General features: G+C 46.8%; 1 protein-coding gene across 1 annotated transcript in view; it reads right to left on the bottom strand.

The window, feature by feature from the left end:
- LOC147733111 (uromodulin-like) overlaps nt 1–27,349 on the bottom strand; it is a 96,223-nt gene that overhangs the window by 9,832 nt on the left and 59,042 nt on the right. The window contains exons 7-9 of the mRNA XM_086957660.1: nt 21,763–22,008; nt 20,262–20,421; nt 4,917–4,986 (exon numbers count right to left, since the gene is read on the bottom strand). Of these exons, the coding sequence (XP_086813786.1) occupies nt 4,917–4,986; nt 20,262–20,421; nt 21,763–22,008 (476 nt within the window). The remainder of the gene's footprint in view (nt 1–4,916; nt 4,987–20,261; nt 20,422–21,762; nt 22,009–27,349) is intronic.

The following is a 27,349-nucleotide window of genomic DNA, read 5'->3' as shown; positions in this document are numbered from 1 at the left end:
AGCAATAGAGTGAGCTGGTGAGAGTTCTAAATTTTGTGGAGATGCAGGCTCCACAGGGGCAGAAGTACCCGTAGAGTCCAACTTCTTTTTGAGTGGAATACGAAAATGTTCTAACACTGGCTCCGGGGTGATCTTCCTTTTAAGGAGAGAGAGTTTGCCTGTGTTGGCGTCGATGACAACCTCTCGACGCTCCTCGTCCGTGAGTGGCTGGAGCCGAGGCTTCGACACCACCAATGACGCTTTAGGCGTCGACACCAGCTTCAAGGGCGCCCCATGTTTTGGAGCGAAAGCCTTCGGCGTCGTCTTCGGCGGCAGCGTGAAGTGGATCGGCGTCTGCGCCTTTGCCGGTTTCTGTGGAGGCTTCGGCACCACATCCTTCAGTTCGGGAGCCAATGCGTCCTTCCGAATACGTTGAAGGGACTCCGTGACCTTCTTGGTCAAGGACGGTGAGGGCTGGACCGGCTCGAGCGATTCCCCCGAGTCCGGAGTCGGGTCGGCGATCAAAGGCACGGTCTTCGGAGCCGACACATCACCACCCTTGGCCTTGTCGACCGGAATCTGCGCAGCCAGAGCTTTGGGGTCGTCTTGACGCTTCTTCGAGGCTCTTTTCGGGTCGACGACCTTCTTCGGCACCGACGCGGCCGCGTCGGTCGTCTTCGCCTTCGGATTCGACACCGGGGTCTTCGGGTCGGCCATCTTGGCGCGGCTCTTGATGTCGGCGGGCATTTTGGACGTTTTAGGCGCTGAGGACTCTGGAGCCTTCAGTCCCACCAGTGCGACTTTCACTTTCGGTTTCGACACCGCTGGTGTGGACCCTGATGGCTTCACTTTCGGTTTCTGTACGGGGAGTGGCACATCACCAATGTCCGTGGCCGGGCCCGGAGGCGGGGCCGTGGGACTAATATCAAGGTCTTGGGTAAGGCCCGAAGGTGATCCCTCGACCTGGGCCGTATAATGGGGATTGACCCCTGAGTCAGTCTGAGGATGCTCCTCCTCTGAGCTATCCTCCACGGTGGCAATGGCCCCGTCGTCGTCCCCTACCTCTCCGACGACTTCCTCAAACTCCTCGTCCCCAGCGTCGTAGTTTTCATCCTCTGACGCCGGGCTGGAGTCCGAAACTTGTAGGACGGTGTCGTCATCAACGTCTTCCTCAAAGATGTTGTCCGGCGGGGGCGCTGATAACTGGGCCTGGAGTCTAGCGGCCCGACGAAGCTTGAGAGTCTTCTTGCACCGGAACTTGGAGCAGGCCATACACCTGGCCTCATCGTGGTCCGGCGGCAAACATTTGTTGCACACTGGGTGCACGTCGAGGTGTGAATACTTTGAGGTGCACACCGGGCACCTCTTAAACGGAGTTCGTTCCATGTTGAGTAGTCTGGAGCGTCGTGTAGGCCCGTCCGCGCCGACAGCACGCGGAAGGGCAGCAAGTGTTCGGAGCCGATGAATAAACAAACCCGAACGATGGACAATACCGACGCAAATCCTATAGACCTTTTGGTCTCAAGTTAGGAAAGTTAAACAACTATCGATTTCGACAGAGGGAACCGAAACACATCCGAACCCAATGGCGGAAAAAAACAATCTGGGGATGGAGGCGATGCCCATGCGCACTGTAGTCCAGGGGAGGAGCCACCTATCTCGTGATACTTCGAAGACTCTTCCAGGACAACAATGTGCAATCATCCGGACCCAACACTAGGCGGCGATCTATGCACAGATATGAATTCAGCAGCCCACATGCCTCGAACACAACAATACATTTTGCACAGTGGATACAACATACCAGTGGGAAGCAGAAAATATACAATTCATCAATTAGTACAATAAAATCATCAAATTTAAAATAGGCTTTAAAAAAGAAGAAAAAAAAGATTATATTTAATAATAAATAGCTATAAAACAGATATTTTGAATAGTACCACCACCAGCCAGGATCAGGGCAACCTAACCTACATGCAAAGTGCACCCATTTAATGTCTACAGATCAAGGGCCACGTTTTTGCGGGTGTAACTAACACTCAATAGGAATCTACTAACACAGAACACTGTAAATAAAAATATCTGGTGCTCATGCCATTCCTATATTTTTGGGAGACCTCAAATGGTCTGAATTGTCACACTAGTATGAGCGGATGGTTAGTAGTTGTGTTGGTACCATCATTGGCAGTGATGGCAGGGGCACTGGGTGGTGCAGGCTGCAGTGGCCTCTGAGAAAGTTCCTGGCACTTACTGTTTTTACGAATTCAACACTGGACAGGCATCCAAAAAATGTCAAGGTTTACATCACTTCTTCATCCCTTTCCATTCCTCTCTATTTCAGTCCTTGTTTCTATTTTCTGCTCTTGTTACAAGATTAGTTGTTTTATGTTTTGTTAAAGTTTTGTGGAATGTGAACATAGCCAAAGAGGCAACATACAGACCTGTCCAAGTACGTACATATTCTATAGTATATATAAATATAGTGGCTAGAGAATTTCCTCAATGAGTAACATGCTTTCAAAACATGAGCTAAATTTAGTGATGCCTCACTCTCAGACAGAGGAAAGAAAAGGCTTGAGTTGGTGTGTCTAAGCAGCGTTTGGAAATGTAGGCATATGTGTTAAGGATAGAGCTCAAGACTCATTCTGGGGGGATAGCAAGACTACTAGACCTATGGTAGTAGATATTTGTCTTTGCATATTGTTGCCTCATCTCTGATTGTTTTGTTTGGTCCCATTGGCTCTATTGAAGCACTGGATTCTATATTGAATCGGGACAGGACCAACTTTATGGCAAGTGATGGCCCAGTCGATGACATCAGTGAAAACCATCCGGGTAACACTAACTTTGGAGTGAGAGTCTCTGCTCTCGGATTGGCCCTGAGCCATGCCCGTCATTTGCAGTGAGATTCTGTTCCATCACTGGTTTGAGCTGGGCCTGTGCAGTGAGATTCATTCCATCAATGGTTGAGCTGGGCCTGTGCAGTGAGATTCATTCCATCAATGGTTTGAGCCTGTCACATGCAGTGAGGTTCATATTCCATCACTAATTTGAGCCGGGCCTGTCATGTGCAGTGAGGTTCCATCCTGTGGCAGATCCAGAACAGGGACTGTTTTTAGTGGTGATATTCTGTGCTATGACACCTGGGTCTTTGTTCTACAGTCAGATTCTGATTCATGACTGGAACACAAGTAAATCCAAACATGTTTTAACTATCTTTAATCTCTTCAGCTGTGGAGTTACTGTTAGGTGGCGGCTGCCGCCTGTCTAAAGTGGTAGGGTGTTGTGAGGAGGAATAAAAAGAAAAGAAAGTGACTTAACTGCCACTGTGCCGTTTCTCCACCCGGCTGTAGAATACAGCTGGGTTGGAGAAACCTTAGTGTGCATGTCTGTTTGGCTGGCCTAAGATGCCGGCCAAACCGACATGCGCACTTACAGCGCCCCCCACTACCTCTCCTCTCCACCATGGCCCAGTCCGATCCCAGACTCATCAGCTTTGCGGCTCAGAGTACAGTGATAAATAAAATTATAGCAACATGGTATTATTATCATTTTATTTATTTGCTGTCCCTGAGCAGTGGGGCTACGCTTCTCCTCCATTATAGAGGATCCGTCCCTGTTGCTTTTGTTTTCTTCGAGAGAATCTATCAGATTGGTTTGAACTGTGTGTTTTAGGATGGGGCCAATTCTGATTTGCATATGGTGGTCTCTAAGGGCATGGAGAGCAACATTAAAATGTGCATGATATTGTATTGTATTTGCATTTATATAGAGCTTACTACCTCTGACGAGGCGTCGAAGCGCGATATGGTCCTCTGAGTAATGTTCAGTGACACTGTGCCTCATGACAGGCTCTGAAGTGGGTCTGTAATACGTATTTCCCTTGTTTCAGAAGTAGGTCTTGAGCTAAACCTCTGATACAAATGCACTAGGCATATGTCTAGTATATCCATGGGCACTGAAATACTTCAAATATGAGGCTGCGGTGGATTCGTGTATAATTTTGCACTTGCCACATAATCACTCAACTGTTGCATAACTTGTGGATTTTATCAAGAAAAACGGTTCCCAGCTCAAACAAATCAAAAGTTACTAAGCATGCTGTTGCGTGCTGCTGCGAGGCGGAAGACGCTTCGCTGGTCACCTTTGAGCTTCTAATTGCTATATTTATATGTTAAACTGACATCAATTATATGAAACTTTGGCCAGTGTTAAACCGTAAAAATCATGAAGTAATATGGCCTCAAAACATTGCGCATTATGCTGCATAATTTGCTTCTTTTTAAAGCATAATTTAGTCAACCCTACCTCACAATTTGGATTTCTCAAGGCTCATAGGGGCATATTATCAAGGGGGTTTATCTCTGCTTTTTTGGCTTTAAAAGCCAAGAAAGCGGAGATAAAATTATCTCCCTATTACCAAGCTGTCGCTAACACCAGTTAGTGACAGCTAATAGGAGATAACGACCATCTTGGGCCTTGCTTTGCATGTCAGTGATATTTATCACTAATGACATGCAAAGTGGGCGTGCCAAGATGTTAGCGACTGGAAACAGTCCCTAACATCGCTATCTCCTATTACCAACTTTTGGAGATATTCGCGCTAAGCGTGAATATCTCCAAAAGCTAACACCTGCCCTGAGCAGTTCTTAGCCATGTTATCCAATGGGAGGTGGATAACATGGCTAAGAGCATTTGCTCGATAATGCATGAATATCGCTGACTTTTCAGCGATATTCATGCATTTCGGACGTTTTTTATCGCATTTGCGATAAACCTTGTTAATAGCAAGGTTTATCTGCGATCAAAATCGCCGATGTGCGGCGATAATTTTTGTCTCTAAACAAGTTAGAGACAAAAATTATCGCTAGTTGTTGGTAATATGCCCCATAATTCCAGTGGCCATGACTATAGTTTCATTTTATAGCGCATGTTACCTGATATCGTGTATGGACCAACACCAATAGTTCCTGAACTTCCAGCGCTTCTTCCTGCAATGTTGCCACACTATAAGAAAATGAAAGAGACGATTACCTTATTTACTCTGTCACAGAAAGTAAGAAGAGCAAAGAGGGCACAGATACCTCTCTATTTACTGACAGAAGAATGTAAGTTGTGGGAAGTGCCCTTCCATCCCCTCTGATACTGACATCATAACATCTGTTTGCAATGTGTACGTATACACCTAGTGGGAGAATCTTAGTGCTGAACAGCAGATGCTCATTGACACCCAGCTCAACTGCACCTCTTAACTCGACCTTGGAAGGATGGAAGGCTGAGAGAGCCCACCACAAGTCGAAACTGTGACCTTGAGGTCAAACACAGACTTCTGGGATGGATGCAGTGGTCCAGTGAGCCACCAGAGCCGGCTGCACAGAGGAAAGACAGAAATCAGAATAATAGAACCCTATCTTCTCATTAATGGCACAGAATTAAATGGAATAAAGAAGAGAGAAACGTAAGGACTAACTCAAAAAAATATCATTTGAAATGAAATCACTTTATCGATCACCCGTGTGATGAACAGGAAAATATTGTTCATCAAAACCCATAGATTGCGTCCTCTTAATGGAAGCTCAATAAATATTCCTCCATTGCTGTCACTTGCTATGGAGTCTGTTATTGTTTTCAGTAAATCATCCAGTAATTTATGGCTGGCCAGATAGCGATGCTCTGTGTGACCTATTGTTAACATTTAAATTCAATATGCCTAGAGCGAATTTTTGCTTCATCAACAAGAGTATTTCTCTTTCCTCTCAAATTATTGGCTATTTGGAGTATAATTCTGCCTACTAGGAAGTGCTTCCATTTGAACACGTATGGGACTATTTTACATGTGAATAGTACACTCAGTCATCACACTCACATTCAAACATTTATCCTCAATATACATACTAGAGAAAAAATAATCCGTATTTGCTACGATTTTCACACCTTTGCTAAAGCATTTCCGACATTATTATGCTAAACTGTATTTGTGAATGCTTGGGTCTGCATGTTTCAGCACATTAAAGCCAGACAGACTCTTTGCCACTGCTTGTTGAATTTTATGGGGCATATTTACAAGCCACTTGCATCACTTTTGCGTCACTTTTAACATGGAAAAAGTGACGCTAAAGTGTTGCAAGGGGCTTGTAAATATGCCCCTATGTTTCCAATGTTATTGTTGCTCTTTTAACTACACCTTTGCATATGTAGAACCTTTTTCTTATTCTTGCAACTGTCGTATAGTAGGGCGCAATCAAAGCGACTATCAATCTTGCATTTTTACTCTTCAATTTGATCCTCCTGGAGAGAACAGTACTGGTTTAGCTTTGAGAAACATTGGCAGCAACTCTACACTAAGAAGCTTTCCAAACTACTATATCAAAAATGTGCACCTCAATTACATTTTAATATGATACACTGACGACAATTCCTTGAACAATTCTATACAATTTTAAGTACAATGTAAATCTAAAGTAATCAAACAGTAAGATGTATGCAATTACAAATAATATTCAGATGTTTTGGTCTCTTGTGACAGTGCTTAATTTATGGAGATGGTTACAGATGGTTGGCACTTGCAGTCATTTAATCGATGAGTGCTTATTTTTCAAAGTCAGACTTTCACCCAGAACAAGAGAGGGGAAAAAGAGAGAAAGAAGAGAAAGACGGGACATCGGCAGCAAAGGGCAAACGAAAAGATGAAAACAAACCTGCAAAACGGAGAGAAAAAGACAGGAAGTGTAGGGCGGTGGAAGAAAGAGACAAAAGGCAGACTCGCGACTAGGCAATGTTAGTACTTTGCAAACCCAGCATTCACAGGCACAGGTTCCAAATGAAAACTTTGTGTCCCTAAGCCAGTGGTTAATTTGAGCCAGTGGTTTCCAGTGCTCTGTACCAGCACTTATGACAGCTGCCACATGGTGGTGCTGTTTGTATAATTTAGAGAAGATAGGAACAGCAAGTGTTAATTAATTCAGTATATATTAAAAGCAAGTAATACCTGTCGCCCACACTATTTTTATAGCTTTGGGGGCCTGATATAGGCTGAATTGTCACACATTGAAGTATGCTGGTTATTAGTTGTGTAGGCTCGGTCGTTGGCAACGCTGACAGTTGCAATGGGTGGTGCAAGCTGTAAAGGCCTCCTGACTGGAGCCCTGGCACTTATTTTTTTTTTACAAATTAAGGTCAGCTTAACTCATTTATTTTTTATTTTTTTAATTGAGCACTGGCGAATATATCTGTCTGAGCTCACATCTATGTTGCTACGTTTCCTGAACAGCTTAAATGGGTCTCACCATGGGCAATAAAAGACAAACATTTACAATGCAATAGTATTTGCTTTACTGAAAGTTTGAGCTATTGGCGCTGCTAATAATAATGCAATGCCAATAGCTCAAAATTTAGTAATGCAAGAGCTATTGCATTGCAAATCATTTGTGGCACCCACGCCTTAGCATTAAAAAACTTAAGCTAGGGCGGGTAATGTGATTGCTTCAAAAGTAAGGATACAGACAAAAAAATGCATCCCACCTCTTTTATTGTGCTATTTTGTACTTTTGAAGCAATTGCAGCACCCGTGCTTTAGCTTAAAATGTTTAAAGCTAAAGGGCGTGTTCAGCAATTGTAACAAAAGTAAAGAAATAGAAAAAAGGATTGGACAGCCACATTTGTTTTTCTATTTATTGACTTTTGAAGCAATTACGGCACCCGTCCTTTAGCTTAAAATGTTTAAAGCTAAATCGCAGGTGCTGCTATCGCTTAACAAGTAAACAAATTAAAAAAGAAATGGTGGGGCCATGTTTTTTTTCTTTATTTATTTACTTTTGTTAAGATGGTGGCACCCGCGTGTTAGATTTACACATCTTAAGCTAAAGTGCAGGTGCTGCGATTGCTTCAAAAAGTAAAGAAATAGAAAAAAAGGCATGGGGATGCATTTTATTCTATTTATTTACTTTTGAGGCAATCGCGGCAACAGCCCTTTAGCATAAGTTATTTAAAGCTTAAACATGGCGTGCTGCAGTTGTAAGAAAGGTAAAGATGTAGCAGAAATTTTAAAAAAGGCATGCAGCTGAGATTAGCGAGTCACATATAACAAAAGAAGGGTACCGCCGCCATTATTGCAGCTGGGGCATGCCATGCTGGTTAAATTTAAAAATAAAGCATTGGAGGAGAACGTGTCTTGCCTACAGCAGGCAAGAGTAAGTAATTTAACAAAATAGTGCTCTGAGGCTGTAATTAAAACATCCAGAGAAACAACTCACGTAATAGGCACAGTCCCCATGGGAAGTCACACAAATAGAAAAGTTGGTAATAAGGAGGGACTTCTAAGCCTATTAATCAATAAAAAGCCACCATTTATAAAGGATAGTAACAGGAGAAAATGTAAAAAGGGTTGGAAAGAGGGCGGAGCTTCATGCCCATATTCTAAATACAAAAGACATACAGATGATGGACGGAATGCAGAGCAAATCAAACATTCTCCTCCAGTCAATTTATCTGAGTTAAATCCATCATTCTTTTTCTCCCCAAGCCACGCTAGTTTAGGCCCAGCCATATGCAAATCAATCTTTACCCTGTGCCTCATGGGAACAGTCCAGACCGAACTGCCAAGCCAGGCCCTCTGTGGACCAGAAACAAGCATCCTTGGACCAGTTTCGGGGCATCACTGCTCTTCAGCCAGGCTAGCTTGAACCCTGCGCCATCGGGGGATCCCACTGCGGGCCTCCTCCCAGTCTCTCTGCAGAAGAGTACTAGTAATTTTACCTATTCTCATATTGACAGAATGTCCTGAATACATTTCTTTCACATTTCACACATGTAGGATACAGAAGCACGAGGAATCTACTTTTCCAGATGTGATTTATAGATGTGCAAGTGGGGACAGAATTACAACCGGCATAAAGAAAAAATAAATTAAATGAAAATTATCAGCCCTAATGTAGTCGCTGGAAAGATTCCCAAACAAGTGTTGGCTGAGAACAGCTAAGGACTTAAGAAAAAATAAAGAATATATGAACAAAAGAATCTGTGAAATATTGAAACAATGCTGTTATTCACTATATGTTGATACCAGTGTGCGTTGGAGGAAAGAAAGTGTTACTCCTCCCATTGGTTCCTCCTCTCCAGGTCCTGGAGGATGCACTTCATTCAGACACGCTATTGTGGAGCAACTATTCAATTCCTCCAGAAGTGGTGGGTGGCACCAGCCTCCGCGTGGAGCAGCCCCGCCATCGAATACTCCTCTTCAGCTCCCAGGGTCACTGCAAACAGCTGCACAGCCCTCCGGCAGATGTGCTCCTCCTGTGTCCTCCAGGCCTCCGCATTCGACCCCAGGTAGCAAGCCATTGGATTATCACCCACCCAATAGCGTGCTCGCAGGCCAGGTTCAGCAGCTCTCCCTCACAATACAGTGGTTAATTTGAGCAGGAGCTTCAGGTGCTCAGCACCTGCACTTCTTTCACAAGGCCCGGGCTACAATTTCTGACACTGCAGGTGGTGGTCTCAGTATTATTTGTTCAAATTCAAAATAAAAAGAATAACATACATTGCATGTTGACTGGCTGGTAAATGTCCATAGACAGGCCAGCATACGCCTGTCCAGGCAGGCATGATTGTGTATCACCAAGTTAGCGATGATGACATCTCGCCGATCACAAATCTAAGAAGTCATCGACAAACTATTTCTTTCATTCTATTCCCAGAGTCTGCTGCATCATGCCACTGCCTGAGCCTAAGCCTCCCATTGGATAATTGTAGCTGGGGGCTGGTTCAAGACGGAGTTGAGGCAAGGAAGCTGCCAGAGTGCATTTGGAACTTGGGAGGGCTCTCGAGGAAGAATAAACAAAAGTAAGTGTGGACTTTCCACTTGCTGCGTAGCCAGAGTAGCATATTCTGAAACCCTGCATTGCTGCTATCCTCAACGTGCTTGATGCCGCTGTGGCCCAACACATCTTTTGTGCACCATGGCGTCACCTGTAGAATCTGTGCACTGCACCCCAGCATGGTAATTGCTGTGCGTACCTGTGTCCAGTAGGTACCACAGCCATACTTACTGGCATTGGCAGCATGTCCGCTGGGGACAATGCCTGTGCTGTAGCAGGCAGGGTCACAGCAAGCTGAGCAGTGGATGACAATGCCGTCGCCTTCCCTGGACCTACTAATTACAGGCAGCACTAGTAGTGACTTCACCTGCTGTGCTCGAGCAGATACCTATTCTGCAAATAACTCAGTTATACTGCACTGAATATTATATGCAAAAAAAAAAATTCATTTGGTGTACATTTTAATTTTGCATTCGGTGTAGGTAAGAAAGTAAAATACATGTCATCTTCCTCTTCTTTAGGAAAGATAACAGGAAAATGCAGGATTCAAAATAGCAGGGACATGTACAGGCTGAAGACAGGGGTCACAGGCAGCAGCAGTGTCATAGATGAGAGAGAGAGCAGGAGTAAAGAGGAGAAAGAAACAACAGGAGAGGCGAGAGATAAGACGGAGCAAAGTAGAAGAAAAGGAGAGCAAATCAGATACAAAGAGAAAGCAGCCATGATATGAAGAAGAGAGCATTAAGAAGAAAGACGATAGAATGAAAGCATGTAGAATACAAGACAGAGGAAAAAAGTAGACAAGGGGGCGTGGCCGGGCGAGATGGCCGAGCAGACGTGAACTGCTTCGGCTCCCGGTCCGTGCAGCGCACGACGTCCCAAAACAGCGGACACGGGAAGGTACAATCTTGCTGGCACTCACCTCCAGGAGCCGACAAGTTGCTGCAACCGGTGACGATGTCCTGAGCAAGCTGCACAGCCCTGGAACCCCTGATCCCTGGCAGTTCACGATCGGAGTGGGGCTCCGGCGACAAGATGGCGGCGGCCGCCTGATTTGCCGCGATCGAGGCAGGCACCTGAGACTCCGACAGGCGTAAGCAACGTATTCCGAGAGGACAGATGACCCTGGGAGGCAGCGGAGACCCAGGGGTGAGTTTGACTGTCTGGAGTGTTCGTGGTTCGTCTGGCAAGAGTGAAGCGGCAAAACCAAATGCCTGAACCTAAAATGGTGGCCGGAGGGACATTCTGATGCTTGTCTGCACCTCGTGGCGCCTTGGGAGGACGGCCGGGGGAGGACCCGGGCTGCGGGAGGGCTACAAATGTTCCACAACCTGTAGCAACTACCCTGATGGTCCGCTCGCCCCTGTGCGATGGAGGAATTAGCACAAGCCAATAACGACATGGCCTTGGATCTCTGAAATCGGGAGGGACGCATAGACCAGCGCAAAAGCGGTGAAGGTGACGAGACTCTCGCAGCTACGTGACTCTCTCACGCTGGTGATCCCCGGAGCCCCCCTAAAGGGATCTTGGGCGACAGATCCATTCTTGCCGCTTCCCTATGCCACCGAAGAAAGGCACAACTAAAGGGTCGGGCAGAGTATCAGATTTTTTCACTGCTGCGGACTCGAGACCGATCCTGTGGGCACCCAAGAGAAGTCGACCATGGCCCTGTCTAAGGCAGATTTCCAACTACGCAATGAGCTAGGCCAGGACATTAAAACGTCCATTGACCAACTCCGATCGGATATTTCGGAACGCATGGCCTAGTTCCAGCGTAACGTGGACTCCGTGGGCGCCAGAGTTCTGGATCTCGAATCGGCCCATCAAGAGCAGAAGCAGGCGATGGGAACCTGCCAGACGGAGATGCATAGTCTGAAGGAACAGTTGCAGCAAACAATACTGAAAGCTGAGGATTTGGAAAATCGCGCTATGCGGGAGAACCTCCGTATCAAGGACCTGGAGGAAGGCGCACAGAGTGGCAACCTGGAGACTTTCATAGAAGGGCTCTTTGCAGAAGTCCTAAGTCCCACAGTCCTTAAGGTAAAGCTCAACAGAGTCCATAGGGTGGGCCCCCTCCTGAAAGGGGACCGACGGAAACCTCGAGACTAAGCATGGGCGGAAAATCCGTTACGCTCGCGGATTTTGCGGATTTTCGGTAAATTCGCAATCCGCGAGATTCGCGAATTTCCCGCCAAATCCGCAAATTCGCATGCAGCGGATTTTTTTTCTTTGCGGTGTAAGTTCGCAATTGCGAACATGTAGGTGCGGCGGGCAGCAACAATCTCGCACTCGCGAAATTACAAAAATTGCAATTCCGCACAAGAAATCTACTAGCAAGCAGCATAGACCTTCTGAAAATTATTATTTTTATCAGAATAACTCCTCAGGTTGACATTTGCCTGCACTTTTTTAGATTTGAGGCCTTTTGATTTTCTTTGGATAACTTTTGGATTAGAAATCAACTTTCTCATATAAGCTTGGTGGGGCATTAAAGTTGCTGTAATGCTGCTCTGCAGAAAAACGAGTTTTGCAAAAGTGAAAGCAACAATTGTATGACCCTGCTCTGACCCTCACAGCAGGCTCATAGAATAGCTACAAGTAGGCCACAAAGGGCCTGGAAAAAAAATTGCACTGCAACAGAAAGCAAATTACAGATAAGGATGCAGGTGCCAGACTGGAATTTTAAAACAGTGACACATTAATAAATCAACCCCAAATTAATTCATGTCAGTTGAAGCAGGCAGGTATGCTTGCTTTTCCCCCCCATAATTTACAGTGATGATGAACCAGAGGGTGGCATAAGGCATTGATGTACCAGAGGGTGGCAGGGGTGAAACAGAGGGTGCTGGGAACCTATGATGATGAACCAGACGTAGAAACAACATAATCGTGACCGTTGCGAGCCGACATGTAAGTTTGCGATTGCGTACTGTTACAAAACCCTCGCGAACTGTCAGAAATCCTTGCGAACTGGCAGAAATCCTTGCGAACACACAAAAAAAGTCCGCAAATTCGCGAGAATTCGCGGATTTTGCGGATTGCGAGTTCGCAAATTCGCAAAATTCGCGAACGCCAGATTCGCAAAATTCGCCCATACTTACTCGAGACGTACTGGCGAAATTCCATTCCTATAAAGTGAAGGAAGCCGTTCTGCAAGCAACTAGAACCAAAGACTCTGTTTCCTTCCAAAACTTCTCCTGCTCCATATTCCAGGATGTAGCCCCCTCTACTTTAGCACGCAGACAACTTTTGCGCCCAATCACTACCAAGCTGCAAGACGATGGGGTTAGGTACAGATGGACGTACCCCTTCAGTCTTAGCTTCGAACTCCACAACAAGAGGCAACATGTCACCATGCTTCAGGAGGGCCTATATCTCCTGGGCCTGCCCGCGGAGGAGGGCGACCCGGTCTCGGGTGCTTCTGGTGGTCTACCAGGGGAGGCATCCACATCCCGGACCTGGTCACAGGCTACTAACAGGAAGAACCGGTGACGACGCAGATAGGTGAGGTCTCGTTCTGACTTTACTGGGGGCAATGATGGCGCTGGTCTGATTCCCTCACTGTGGAGAATGGCAGCTCTTGAACGTGTGAGTTTGGCCCCTACTACGCATTCTAGAGACAGAGAGACATTGAGCGAGAATCTGCTTTGGCAATGGCCAATGGCAATGTGAGCCATGCTAGTCCCACCAACACATTACTAAGGGAATGTTAGTGCTTTGTGCGGACCGGGTCCCAGGACCCGTAGTCTCCACCAGCCTATGCGCGGGCAGGAGTGCCCCGCGTGGCAAAGATACAAATGGTTTAGATTATTTTCAATGTTTAATGTTATGTTGATCCTTTGGGGTGTTCTTGGGAGGGGGGGGAGAGTGGTGGTGATACTGTAATATTTCTCACCGTAGAACCTTTGAGTGACATATTGCGGATTGTTTTTGAATGGCATCGGAAGAGGGGCACAGGAGGGGGCAGTGGAGGCCTTATCGTTATCGTTGGGGGTTCAGTCAGCGCACATGGGGGGAGCCGAGGGGAGGGAGCGCTCCACGAGGGAGAGCAGGGCAGGGATCAGCTTCCACAGAGGAAACAACAGGGTTTGACTTAGAATGCCATTTACTATAGGAACATGGAACGTCAAAGGGCTCAACTCCCCTCAGAAGCGCCAGAAGGTCTGGAAATACATTCTAGATCATCATTTAGATATAGTAGCCCTACAGGAAACACTCCTATTGAAAGCTGAAGACCACCGTCTTAAACATAAAAAATTCCCCCTTATCTATAAAGCCTCGCCTTCTATTAAACAAAAGGGGGTAGCTCTTCTCTTTGGCTCGTCTGTTCAGTTCCAACCCATGGGTACCCAGGGCGATAAAGATGGGAGATGGCTGATGGTCAAAGGCCGAATGAAGGGGAAGATGTGCACTTTTGTAGCAATTTATGCCCCCAACACTGGGCAAAAAAAATTCTTGCATTCACTGTTGGGAAAGGTGACCGACTTTGCAGAGGGCCCTTTATTCCTCCTGGGGGATTTCAACCTGGTTTGGTACCCAGCACTTGACAGCACGCACACACGCCGTTCCGACATGGGTACTTTTTCCGACTCCATACAGACACACATTAAGGACATGGGACTTTTGGACATGTGGCGAGCCTTATACCCACATACCCGAGACTACTCCTTCTTTTCACACGCGCACCAGTTCTACTCTCGACTAGATTACATCTTTATCAGTCAGTCTCTGCAGGGTAACCTCCAGGACGCTAAGATACTCCCCATCTCAGTGTCTGATCTTGGTCTGTATACAGTGTGTCTTTCGTGGCTAGGTAATGCTCGTTGGTACTTCCCGGAAGACTTGACGAGGGATAAGGAATCCACTACACAATTAAGGGAGACTATCAAAGAATTTTTCACCCTTAATAGCCCTGATGAGACCTCTGAGTATAATACATGGGACACTTTCAAAGCAGTACTGCGAGGCAAATGCATAGCGCTGAACTCTGCCCTGATTAGGCAGCGAGCAAAAGAAAGGGAAGGCTTGGAGGAGGAATTAACAACTGGTGAGCGGACCCACAAGCTTGCACCCACTAGGCAGATGCTTCACACACTCACAGCACTCAGGGGCAAATTACGGGCCATTTATAACAACAGGGCAGAATTCACCCTTCTCAAACTGCGCAACCTGTCCTACACCCAGGGCAACAAGGTGGGGAAACACTTAGCCCGACAACTGAAGGACAAAAGAGAGAGAGAATACATAGAGGGTATTCAAGACACACCAGGGAGGGTACTCCACAAAGATGAGGACATGGCGGGCCTCTTTGGGTCTTTTTACAGCTCCCTGTACTCAGCTGACACACTGGACACCGAGCATCAGTACGCCTTCCTTAAAGACTTACCAATTCCACAGGTCTCCCCAGAATGGAATGAGGCTCTTATAGCTCCGATCACTCTTGAAGAAGTGCAATCAGCTATTAAAGCGCTGAAACCCCATAAAGCACCCAGCAATGATGGGTATACCGCGGTCTTTTATAAGACATTTGCGGCCGACATTGGTCACCTCTTGGTTCGGCTTTTTAATCAGATGGCCTCAGACGGCGACACCTCTGACTCTATGGCCGAGGCGGTGATCTCAGTGATCCCCAAACCAGGTAAGGACACCACTCGCTGTACCCCTTACCGACCCATTGCCCTCTTAAACATTGACGCAAAGCTGTACTCTTCCATACCGGCCAAAAGACTGTACGAACTCATGCCACTTATTATTCATCCCGATCAGTCTGGCTTCATTAAGGGACGCCAAACACATGAAAACACCCGCCGTATCGTCCACTTAATTGAGAAAGCCAACAAATTTTAAATTCCTCCGGTCCTAGTCGGCCTTGATGCCGAAAAGGCATTCGACCGCATTGATTGGAACTTCCTGTTAGCCACACTCACGAAATTTGGCTTTTCCCCCCAATTCATAACTATGCTCCAGGCCAATTATAGACTCCAAAGGTCCAAAGTCTCAATCAACGGCGTGCAATCTGCCTCTTTCTACCACTCCAGGGGGACCAGACAGGGTTGCCCCCTGTCCCCCTTGTTGTTCGCCCTCAGTATAGAGCCCCTAGCTATAGCAGTCAGGCAGCATCAGGGGATTGAGGGTCTATCTTTCACTGGTGAATCCCATAAAATCTCCCTCTTCGCGGATGACGTTCTCCTTTCCTTGTCCAACCCGATAGGTTCGCTCCCACGTCTACAGGAAGTGCTTAGTTCCTTCGAAAAAGCGGCAGGCTTCAGGATCCATCTGGATAAGTCCTATATACTTAATCTCACCCTCTCACACGCAGAGGCTTTACAACTCCGATCACTAACGCCTCTAGTGTGGGCGCCCTCTTCCATACAATACCTAGGGGTGCAATTGACACCAACGATAGAGAAACTGTATGCAGCCAATTTTCCCCCAATTCTCACCGCATCCAAACAGAACTGACGAGATGGAAGCCGCTCTTTCTCTCCTGGTTGGGACGCATCCATGCGGTAAAGATGACACTCCTCCCCAAACTGCTATACTTATTTCAGGCGCTTCCCATAGAACTGGATGAGGATTTCTTTAAACGCATGAAAACGATGATCCTGTGATTTGTCTGGCAGGGAGGGCGGGCCCGTTTCTCCTTTTCCATGCTTCGTCGTCTGCAGAGGGAGGGGGGAGCAGGACTCCCTTATCTTAAACTCTATTATAAGGCGGCCCAACTGCGAATTCTGGTCGAATGGTCTCAAAAGGAATCGGAGAAACATTGGCTCCACATGGACCGCAGTATAGCAGGTAGAATGATATGGGACTTGATCTGGCGTGACAAGCAGGACAGACCCCAAAACGCATACCTCAGCACCCCGACACGCACTACTCTTAAAGTCTGGGACTCCGTGGCGACAAAGGAGGGGTGGACGTCTTTCCCTTCACCATTCACACCTATCCACTTCTCCTCTTCATTCCCTCCAGCCCTTCTAGAGGGACCGTTTAATGCTTGGAAGGAAGGGGGTTGTCTCGCACTGACACATTTATTCCACAACTATGATCCCCTTAGATTTGAGAACTGTAAAAGGGATTATGGGATTGGGGACCATGAGCGATACCACCACGCACAGCTGCTGCATTGGGCTCTCGACCCACGAATCAGGGAGGGGGCCACCAGACCTCTCACAAAGTTTGAATCTCTTCTCATTAAAACTTCGTCCATGAAGGGGGCTATTTCAGCTCTATACAAGCTCTTACTCTCCACAGCGATTGTCCCCCGCCCACGATATATGACATGGTGGGAGAAGATGGCCCAGTGAGACATCTCAGAGGTAGAGTGGACCCATCTGTGGACAGATATCTTTAAGTTCAATCACTCCACAGCCCTAAGAGAAGCCCATTTGAAAGTAATGATGGACTGGTACTTATAGCCGTCCAAACTAGCAAGAATCTTTCCAGGCTTGTCAGATAGATGTTGGAGAGGCTGTTGCAGCCACACATCTGGTGGGACTGTCCCTCCATTAGGCCATTCTGGGAAGAGATCCTGGCACAAGTGAAGACCATCCTGGTGTACCCCGTCCCGACATCACTGACAGAGGCCCTACTTGGCATTAGAGATCCTATGCTAGAACACCAAACCAGGCCCGATAAGAGGATTATGTGGCTATGTCTGGGAGCCGCCAAGATTGCCATAGCAGCGGCGTGGAAGAAAAGGGAGGCACCAGCGATGTCCCTGTGGCACTCCCGCCTGTGGCAACTGCGTAGCTTAGAACGCATGTCTGATATCTCCCGAGAGGACTTTAAGAACTTCGAATTCCGTTGGGGCCCTTTGGTCTCGTTCCTCTCGAGAGGCCTGCCATCGGCGGTTTGCCCTCCCACACCTCGGGCCCTTCATTTTTTCCAACTCTGAGGGACTCCATACGGTAGGAACTCTGTTGTATTGCACCACCACCACTGGGAAGGGAGAGGGAGAGGGAGTTCGGGGGGGGGGGTGTAGGTTGGGTTTTATTGTTTGATTCTTGGTGCATTATCCACTTTTAATTTCATTTGAGCCCTCGAGGTGCAATACTCGCTAGTTACACATGCTGACAATTAGTCGGAAAGGAGCGCATAGAGGGGGTAATCATCGCAGAGACACTCATAGATATGACACGAATCCTTGTGATTCCCCCTCTCGGTTGATATTGTGACTGTACCCCATCTTTCTTGAAGCTGAACCCTACAATTGTGTTGCAGATACGCCTTGGGTACACTATTGGTATGGGGGGCTCCTACCCCCTACTTGTCTATAGGTGAGAATACTATATTTTAAACTTCGGAGATCCCCTGCGATGGTATATTGGTGGATTGTGCCTTGAATCTTTGTTGTGAAAAAATTAATAAAAACTTCTTTGACAAAAAAAGTAGACAAATGATAAAACTGAGACACAGCTAATCACTGCTAGAAGAGTGATCGTAAAGAGCCAAGATCGAGGGGATAGAGAGCAGAGCATGGATAAAAGTGAAGAGGAAAAAGGGCTGGGCTAGAATGAATAGAGGGCAAATCAGAAATAAGGTAACACACCAGGTGTGACAAAGATGATAGAAAACAATTAGAGAGGTGAGAGGATAGACTCTTAGAGCAAAGACGTAGAGGACAGACAACAGATCATGGTTACAAGATAAAGACTGAGGCAGTGAGCGTGTTGGAAGTGGGGCTCACCGGAGGAATAAGTGAGCTGTGGCATCCTTGGCAAACATTTTCAACACCTGCACTTTCTTTTTTAACAGTTTAAAATATGATAACACTGGCATGGGCGGGAAAACAGCCCAGAGTTACCAGGGAAATTCTGGAGCTCACCTTTGAGCAGGGTTGACTGTGCGCGCCAGACTTGGACTTGTACTCCACTGTACTCAGGCACAGTTCAGGTTCCACCGGGTGTATCTTATGCATTTTATGGAATACGCAGCTCCAGAACAAGACCAGGCAATGCCACATCCATGCACATGGCCCTGTATGGGAGACAGGTCAGGTTGCATCCTGAAGTGGACACGGTCAGCTGCACCGTATTGGCTTGGCATGAGCTATGCCGGAGTATGTGGCTGAAGGGACTGTATGACCCCTCCATACGGCTAGTAAAAGACCGTGCGCTGCCCATATCTTGCGATGAGGTGCCAGTGAAGAACAAGATGGGACCCACTCCCCCTTTCCTTCACCCTGAGGCAAAGTAACAACCGGGTGATGTAAAGGAAGATAGTTGGCACGATAGCTGTGCTATGATGATGTGGCAGATCATAGAGGAATTTCCTCCTGCTATCCCCTTCTCCTTTCCCCCCTCGTCCACTCCCCATCCTTTCCTAGTCAATCTAATCCTGATGGTAAATCTAACCCTCATTTTCTCATGCTGTGACGTTATATGCACAATATTTTACCTACTATAAATGTAGGTATGGGGTTTACTTACTGAATGTGAGCTATGTATGAAGAGCAAGTCGCCCCTGATTTTCATATCTGTTACTCCATATTATAATAATAGAACTGTTGTGTTATGCAGCCTAGCATGTATTGCCCCATGTCATTAATGCACAGAAATAATTTAAAAATAGATTGGAACTAAAGGCTGCTATGTGGAGCATCCTCAATGATGCAGCACCACGTAGAACAACGAGGTTGCTACAAAACGCCTTCCCCCTTATAAATCACATTACCCTTTATAAATCACCTGGTGCATTCCTTCCCCTTGAGTCACCATCCTATGACCGTTTTCGATCATTTCCCAATTTTGTCTGCCCTCTACCCTCCGGGGTGGAGCAAACGATGACGCCCTTTGGTAATGGGCAAGGGGCAACAAATGTTATTTCGGAGCCTGCGCTGCTGAGTTGAATAATCTGCAAAATAATAGTTACGTAGTCTTCATTCCATCGGATGCCACCTTCTCCTGCCACTCTACACCTTATGTCTTATTCATGATTTCTCCCTTTGGCACTGCCTTCTATCTTTCGCCTCCTTCTTCTTCCTTTTCTGCCTTTCTTCCTCTTGCTTTGGGTCAGAGTCTGATGATGAAAAATTAGTCAAGGCACGCTAAATAGGTGCCAAAACCTATAACCACCTGCACATACTAAGCGAAGTATGTGCATGATAACGCTCTTTGGGCCAGATGTATTAAAGGGTTTTACCCATTCTGTGTCTATGCGAAAATCTGTTCCTACATATGGCTCTTTGTCATTTCCTCAGTGATTCGACCTCAGCAATACCTTTAGTGTCCTGCCCCTATAGCAGTCGTCAGGAAGGATTCACTAAAAGCAATGGAGAGCGTTTGATTCAGGAAACCATGGGAGTAAACCCTCTGCCTCTACTCATGCCGACATATGTTGTTTTTAGAGTGATGAGGGATTCAGGTGGGCAACAGCTGTGATGCTTAAGAGCTGTAACAGTTCTTATGTGTCCTGACGTACGTACTCCTACCCATGTCACCCCACCCAGCCCGCACCCAGCGTACTTACCGCCGTACAGTTCCCGCCTGCTTTCACACACAGCCTCGTGTTACAGAAGACGTACACTGAGGATATTCCATCAAAGGCGAATGATTCTGCGCTGAAAAAGACGCTCATGGCCTCTCCATTCATCAGCACCTGTGTGGCCACCCCCTGATCTGCAGAACAGCTGGAAAAAAATGTGTGCAGTTAGAGGAGGAGTGACACTTCAGGGCCACTTGCACATTAATGAGCCACGGGCACAGAGCCCTGATCAACCCAGACTCACAGGTTCTTCATCTTGGACACAACACCAGGAAATTGCTGTTTCTCCAGACTCACCTCTTGAGACACAGCTCCTGGGACAAAGTACTATGATGCTGCAGACACCCCAGGATCAATTCCAGAGGCCTCAGACTCAACTTCAGAAGCCCCAAGCTATGCTCCCCGGACAAAAAACATGAGTCTCTAGAATTACCAGGCTTAGGACCTGAACAAAAACTCTGTGTGGTTCCAGAGGCCCAAGGCACAGCTCCAGCAGCCATTTGCTCTGTGCCTGAGACAAAGCAAAGTGAGACTCTAGAACAACCAGGCTCGGCCTCAAATGCCCCAGGCTCATCTCCAGAGATCCCAGTTTCAGCTCCTGGGACACAGCACAGGATATTCCTGAGGCTCCAGGATCCTTTCTTCCAATGACTCAAAGCCCAGAAAGCTTGAAGCTGATCTATCCCAACACAGGCTCCACTCCTTGCACCCAGACCTAAAAATGCTGGAGACTTCTCAGGCTTACTTTCTGCAAACGTCAGAGCCAAAGGCTCTGCTCTTGTGGCAGCGAGTAGCTGGTTTTGCCTCTGGGACTAATAGCCCACAATATTTATAGCTCCCACAAGCTCTACTCCCTTGAGCATCTAGATTCACCAGCAATGCTCCTGGAACCAGCGCCCTGTCAACCCCTAGAGCCACAGGCACTGCTCCTAGCAATAAGACACTGCAACTTGGGAGCCACAGGCTCTGCTCCTGTAACTAAGACCAGTGGGACGTTAGAGCCACAGGCTCCGCTCCTGTAACTAAGACCAGTGGGACTTTAGAGCCACAGGCTCTGCTCCTGTAACTAAGACCAGTGGGACTTCAGATCCACGGGCTCTGCTCCTGGGACTGAAGGCATCTGAGTCTGTAGAGCTTCAGTCTTTGTTCCTGCAATGCATCTTTATAAACCTACCCGGTTCTGTGACTGGGATCTCTCAACAGACCAGAGCCGCCTGGGCTCTGACAAAAGACCTCTGTGCTCTGATCCTATCACCAATACTATTTTCCTGGGGGTCACAAGCTCCTCATTTTCTGGCATGAACCGCTCACACCCTTGAACTCCCTGTTCATCATTAAGTAGAGCTTTCTGTGGACATTCACCTCTTAACCCCCTCTGTTTGATATTCTGTAATTGGTTTTTAAACATTCCATTACCTGCCCCTTGCCCCTCTATTGCCCCACCTCTCCTAGATGAGCACGCCCCCTCCTCCGGTGATGGTCTTACCCTCCTGTGATCAGATTCACCCTGGTTGGGCTGTTGGGGTCGTTCAGTGGGGTGGCATAGCAGCTGTCAGCTCTTAGAACAAATGTTCCATCGTCAGGAGATGCTGCTGAAAGGCCAAAATAAAAGGTTGCTCCCACGTCAATTTGCTGCACAGCTGTTATGGGATTAGTGTATGATGCATCCCAGAAGGCCGCCATGGTTACGGTGATCGCACCAGCAGCTCCTCCTAGTGACAGAGTAAGTGTACTGCAAAACAAAGGAGAGGCAAGAAGACAGATGTAAATACTGCATGGAAGGTGAGAACCTGCACACCACTCACCCAACAGGTGAAACATGAATAAGACACCTCACACAGCCGCATAGGAAATCTGGTGATGCTGTAAATGGATGGAGAGTTTCTCCCAGTTTGAAGACCATTCAAACCCTCCCATCCGCCCTGGTTATGCGCTGAGACAACTGGTGTGCGGGGATAGAATTTTTCTGCCTGTGCAGACAAAACCTATTGGTCCTTGGCACGGCTATATCTGGGAAATCATGTAGACATCTAGCTTGACCGGTGGTTTCCCCCGCAAAATGTAGCATTCACAAGCCCTCATCTATGTTGTGAGACAAATGATCAACCTCTCGATGGAGATGGGACTGTCTCACTGTGAAGACAATGGGTGGTCTCAAAGATTAACTGGGGACATGTTTCTCCTTGTGAACATAACATCAGATACTCCAGCTATGTCCTGAGATACCTCCTACACCCGTGGATGCTTGGGTGCATAAGAAGGGCTTTGCCAGCAAGGATAGCATTGCCGACCCCTCCTGCTATGGCCTGAGAGAACTGATAGTCGTGATGGTGGAGATGGGGTCTGCCTGTAAAGAAAACATTCAGATGCTCTGAGAATGTTCTGCGATTACAGATAGGCTGAGTGCATTAGAAATTCTGTTTGGCCGGAGGATAGTAAGATGTCTACTTCTAGTCACCCTACCTTGAAGCGGCGGTCAGAAGTTGGTTATCTAAGGTGGTCGCTCGACTGCACCATCAATAGAGAGTCAGCCACACTACATTGACCCTTCAGCTTAGAACACTGCTTGGGCGTGAACATCACGTGCTGTGAAGCACCATCCATTGTCAGGACAGTAGGATGAACCACGCCAAGTTTAGGTTACTTTACAATTTCAAATCAATCATTAATTCTGAAACAGTTTTCATACTACACATTTCAGGGAAACCTGACATGTCTCTCTGACTAAAAGCTCTTCCTCTCTCTTAATACCGAGGAGTTTCATTCTGAGATTTACAGTAATACTACTGTTGGTATCAACATGTGAAATTATTACATTTCACACGGGTCTCTTGCAAATACCGAGTCGGGCCCAAAGGTGACCGGATGGAGGATCATAAATGCGGTGCCACCTGCCACATTCCACAATTTTATTCCATGTGAAATATACTGAAATGTTTGCAGGCAAACAGTGCGCCTTCTAGTGTTTTGCAGAATTCGGGATGGATGCAAACAGGATACATGTGAATGGTGCAGTCATTGTATCAGTGTAGAAATGTCACACCCGCGCAGTATCCCTAACCGAGAGTACGCTGTTTTTTGGGGAAATCTTAACACCCATATAGGGTTGCAGAAAATAATAAAAAAAATAATAACTTGGTACTTATATAGCGCACGACTCACCAACAGGGCATCTAGGCGCTGTACTCATACCGCTGGAAGCACCCTTCCTGGTTTTTCCCTGTGAAGTGTCTACTCCTGGGCACCCCCATGGTGAAACCAGGCATCCCAGCGCTGTTGGGACCGTTGTGGAGATTAAGCAAGCTATTGCCCAGAGTTGCAGTGTGGGACCCATGATTAGAATAGGCACTGAGGTGAGCATAGCAGGTCCGAGGACATTTTGAGCCCGCGACCCGAACCCTGATCCCGGGCCAGAGCTCTGCATCAAGGTGTGCCGCTCTAACCATTGACAAACAAAACAGGTGATGGACCGAGTGTGGTGTGGAGTGTCTAACCCAGGGTGGTGTGGAGTGCAAAAAAACGATGGATTTGGGCCCAGATCTTTGGACTGGGGTGAATGTGTGACATTGATCCACATTCGGTCCATCACTTGTTTTGTTTGCTCTAACCATTGAGCCACACTTCTCCACTGAAAAGAAAATGCTCTGTTCCCCTGGCTTTAAATGCTGTTTACTAAGGCAGCATGAGCACCGGGGAAGGTGGCCATTTTCCTGGGGTGTCAGTTTCAGCAAAGTAGCAAAATGCACTCTCCATGTAAAACACAAGCAAGGAGATTTAATGAACACATATTAAATAGAATGTAATCCACACAACCATATATAAATGAAAATAAAACATGAAAGCCTAAACCTCTAATAAAATAAGTTAAAAAAAGCATGAACATGAATGGGATCTTAGAAGAGTTACTAGATCTTTACCTACTCACAGTGGAAAAAGAACTAACCCCCTCAGCAGTAATAGAGTGATAAAAGTGTTGCGTAATCTGGACACCGGACTTTTGTCACCACTCCACATTGTTAACTTCTCCAAAATGTACCAGTAGTCGAATCAGGAAGACTATGAGGTGACGTGGCAATACCACACACCTCCCAGTAATCACTTGAGATGTCTCTGCAGCGCTTGTCGTCACTTCCAGGCTACACTACCTATACATGCTGACTGAGGCGTCTATCCCGCTTCCAAGAGCTACCCTACCAAAGACAGTCAAGGCTTTCCTTTCCGCACACTTGTGTCAGGGAGGGCTCATATGGGACACCATCATCTCTGACCAAGGGGAAACGAGTCACTGACATTAGAAGTAACCTCATACACTATTTTTGACTGTCCGAACCTATTTACAGTGCTGCTTGTATACCTTTGCCCTAGCTCTATGTCACCACATATTATTCATCTGCAACCTATTAACATCTAATATTGTGAATAGTGTCCTATTTAATGCAGTGCGATCCAATGCCTCACCAGTCCCTTTACATCGCTTTTGCATCTTGAAAACTTTTGTTGTCATTTATGAAGCTGCCTACAGATTTAGCTTTATTCTGTATGTTCTTTGAATCAATGAATAATCAAGTGGGAACGCTGATGTGTCACCAGAAGAGTTAGACTTTGTCTGGGTGAGAGGCATCCAAAAATCTCCCAAAAATGAAGTATAAAGCTGAAGATGTCCACAGATTTCAATGTGTTTAAAATATGCTTTCAGATTTGGAAAAAACAAATTACTCGCAACTGTTTGACATAAATTATAATGCGCGCGAGATGTTTCGCTTAATACCTCCCTTCACTTCCTTTGCTCAGATTGAGCATCAAAGAATCGTATTGGCACTTTTGCCTTCAATTTTGTCCTGATTATTGAAAACCACAAGTTAGGAGGATTCAGGTGGTAGCTCCAGTTCAGGGGTCCAGTATGGAAACCAGTGTCGGGCTTTCAATGCAGAGCCTCGCCGGGCAGGAGCACCATGTGTCTCTGCCAGCTAAAGTGGTAGTGGTAAAATTGGTTTCAAATAGTAGGTCTATTAACTATCCATGGTAGATTGCTCAAAGATGCACCTATGGCACGGAAGCTAAATGTAATGTGTCATATGTGGCTGCAAGTGTGTATTTACACCACCATATGCCAGGCTAAAAATATATGTCTGCCAGGAGCACTACAATGGTCAGCTTGGAATGCAGCTTAAATGCACTACATTGACACATGATAGGGAAAAGGGCATTTTCGCCTAACCCATTTTAATTAACTTGGTGTCCATTTTCTTATTAAAATACCTCTATTTTTCTAAATTGATAGGAGAATTCTGTTGTGTAGTGCATTTAACTTTACACTTGATGGTACTGCTTGCAGTTAACACACTATTCTCTGGGGATTGTCTGCTGCTTGTGCCACATCTATCACAGGTTGACAAGAGATTCTCTCTGGATTGTGTTTTGATCTACCCAGAGTCGATTTTTTCTGTTGGTATGTGTGCCTCACTCCAATATTTATTTATTTGAAAGTTTTATATAGCGCGAACAAGATCTTTGCAGATATCAGAGCGCTTTACATAGAGAGAGTACATGATCCTAACAAACAGCTAAGTCAGTAAAGATAACAGCACAAATCGATGCAGATCAAAAATACAGATAATACAGATAAACAAAGAGGTCTAACAGGGAGTGAGGTCTGTGAATATTCTTTAAGAGTCCGAGGTAGTGGTTCAAGTGTAATTAGTGCACTTGAACTACTTGGTGTGTTGGGTTGAGTTGGGTGAGAGTTGTATGGGGTTTGTGGAGAGAAGTTCTTTGATGATGTGCAGTTCTTCTTTGACCTGGATGAGGGTGGCCATGATCTTGTCCAGCGTGGGGCATGCGATGGAGGTGGGAGCGGGGATCAGAGGTGCAGGACTGACCAGTGAATTAGCGAGCAGGAGGGGGGGTAGGCTGGTGTTCGTGCAGGGCTCCATTGTGTCAGTGTCCATGTACGGGCCGGAGTTAGGGAGGAGAGAGAGTTTGGGTGGGGGCGGTGTGGATGAGGTAGAGAGGGGGTTGGTGGAGGGCGGGGAGAGCAAAGTGGAGGCTGGGTGTAAGTTAGTGGCGGTGGGGGTGCAGTAATGGTAGTGAGGACTGAGAGTGGGGGGGGAAGTGGGATTAATGGTGGACCTGTTGAGAGGTGGGGGAGTTAAGTAGAGAGAGGCAGTGTGTTCTGCGTATTTAGTCAAAGGGTAGTGGGGGCTGAGGATGGGAGGGGATACAGGGTGGGAAATGTCGTTGTGTGTGTCGTTCCGGGGCTGAGCTCGGTTGTGGGTGGGAGCTGTGATGTCAAGGGAGAGAGGAGTGTGGGTGGGAGCTGTGATGTCAGGTGAGCGAGGAGTGTTTATGGAGTGAGTAGAGGTCCAAGGGTTGGTAAAGGCAGAGTTGAGGGTGCTGTCAGGGGAGAGGGGAGTGTGGGTGGGAGCTGTGATGTCAGGGGGGAGAAGAGTGTTAATGGTATGTGTGGAGGTCCAGGGGTTGGTCGAAGGGGAAGGGGTGGTGTTGAGGGTGATGTCAGGGGAGAGAGGAGAGTGGGTGGGAGCTGTGGTGTCAGGGGAAAGAGGGGTGTTGATGGTATGTGTGGAGGTCTGAGAGTTGGTAGGAGGGGAAGGGGTGGGGTTGTAGGAGAGAGCAGTGTGGGTGGGAGCTGTGATGTCAGGGGAGAGATGAGTGTTGATGGTATGTGTGTAGTTCTGAGGATTGGTGCGTGGGGAGGGGGTGGGGTTACAGGTGAGGGTAGTGGAGTCCGGGGTGGAGGGAATGGCGGTGAGTTGAGTCATCGGTGCATTCCAGGAGGCTAAGAATTAAGAATTAAACGGGTGCAGTTTGCCTAAATGTACCGAATACAGGTATATGTATGGTGCTGTCAGTATACTGGAGCAAAATACAAAAGCATCAGTAAGTTACATGAATCGCAAGTGACATTAGCGAGCAACCAAAAGATATATGCGGTAGCAAATGTTGTAGTACAGGAGTTACATGTACCAGGTGATACTAGTGAGCACCCATAAGTAAATATGAGGTAGCAGTCGGTGCATTACAGGTTATAATACCAATACATAAAAACAGATAAT

The sequence above is a fragment of the Lissotriton vulgaris genome, chromosome 2_1, assembly GCF_964263255.1.
Source record: "Lissotriton vulgaris chromosome 2_1, aLisVul1.2, whole genome shotgun sequence".
Lineage (NCBI taxonomy): Eukaryota > Metazoa > Chordata > Amphibia > Caudata > Salamandridae > Lissotriton > Lissotriton vulgaris.
The sequence above is the reverse complement of the archived record's forward strand: the minus strand, read 5'-3'. Positions and strand labels throughout refer to the sequence as shown.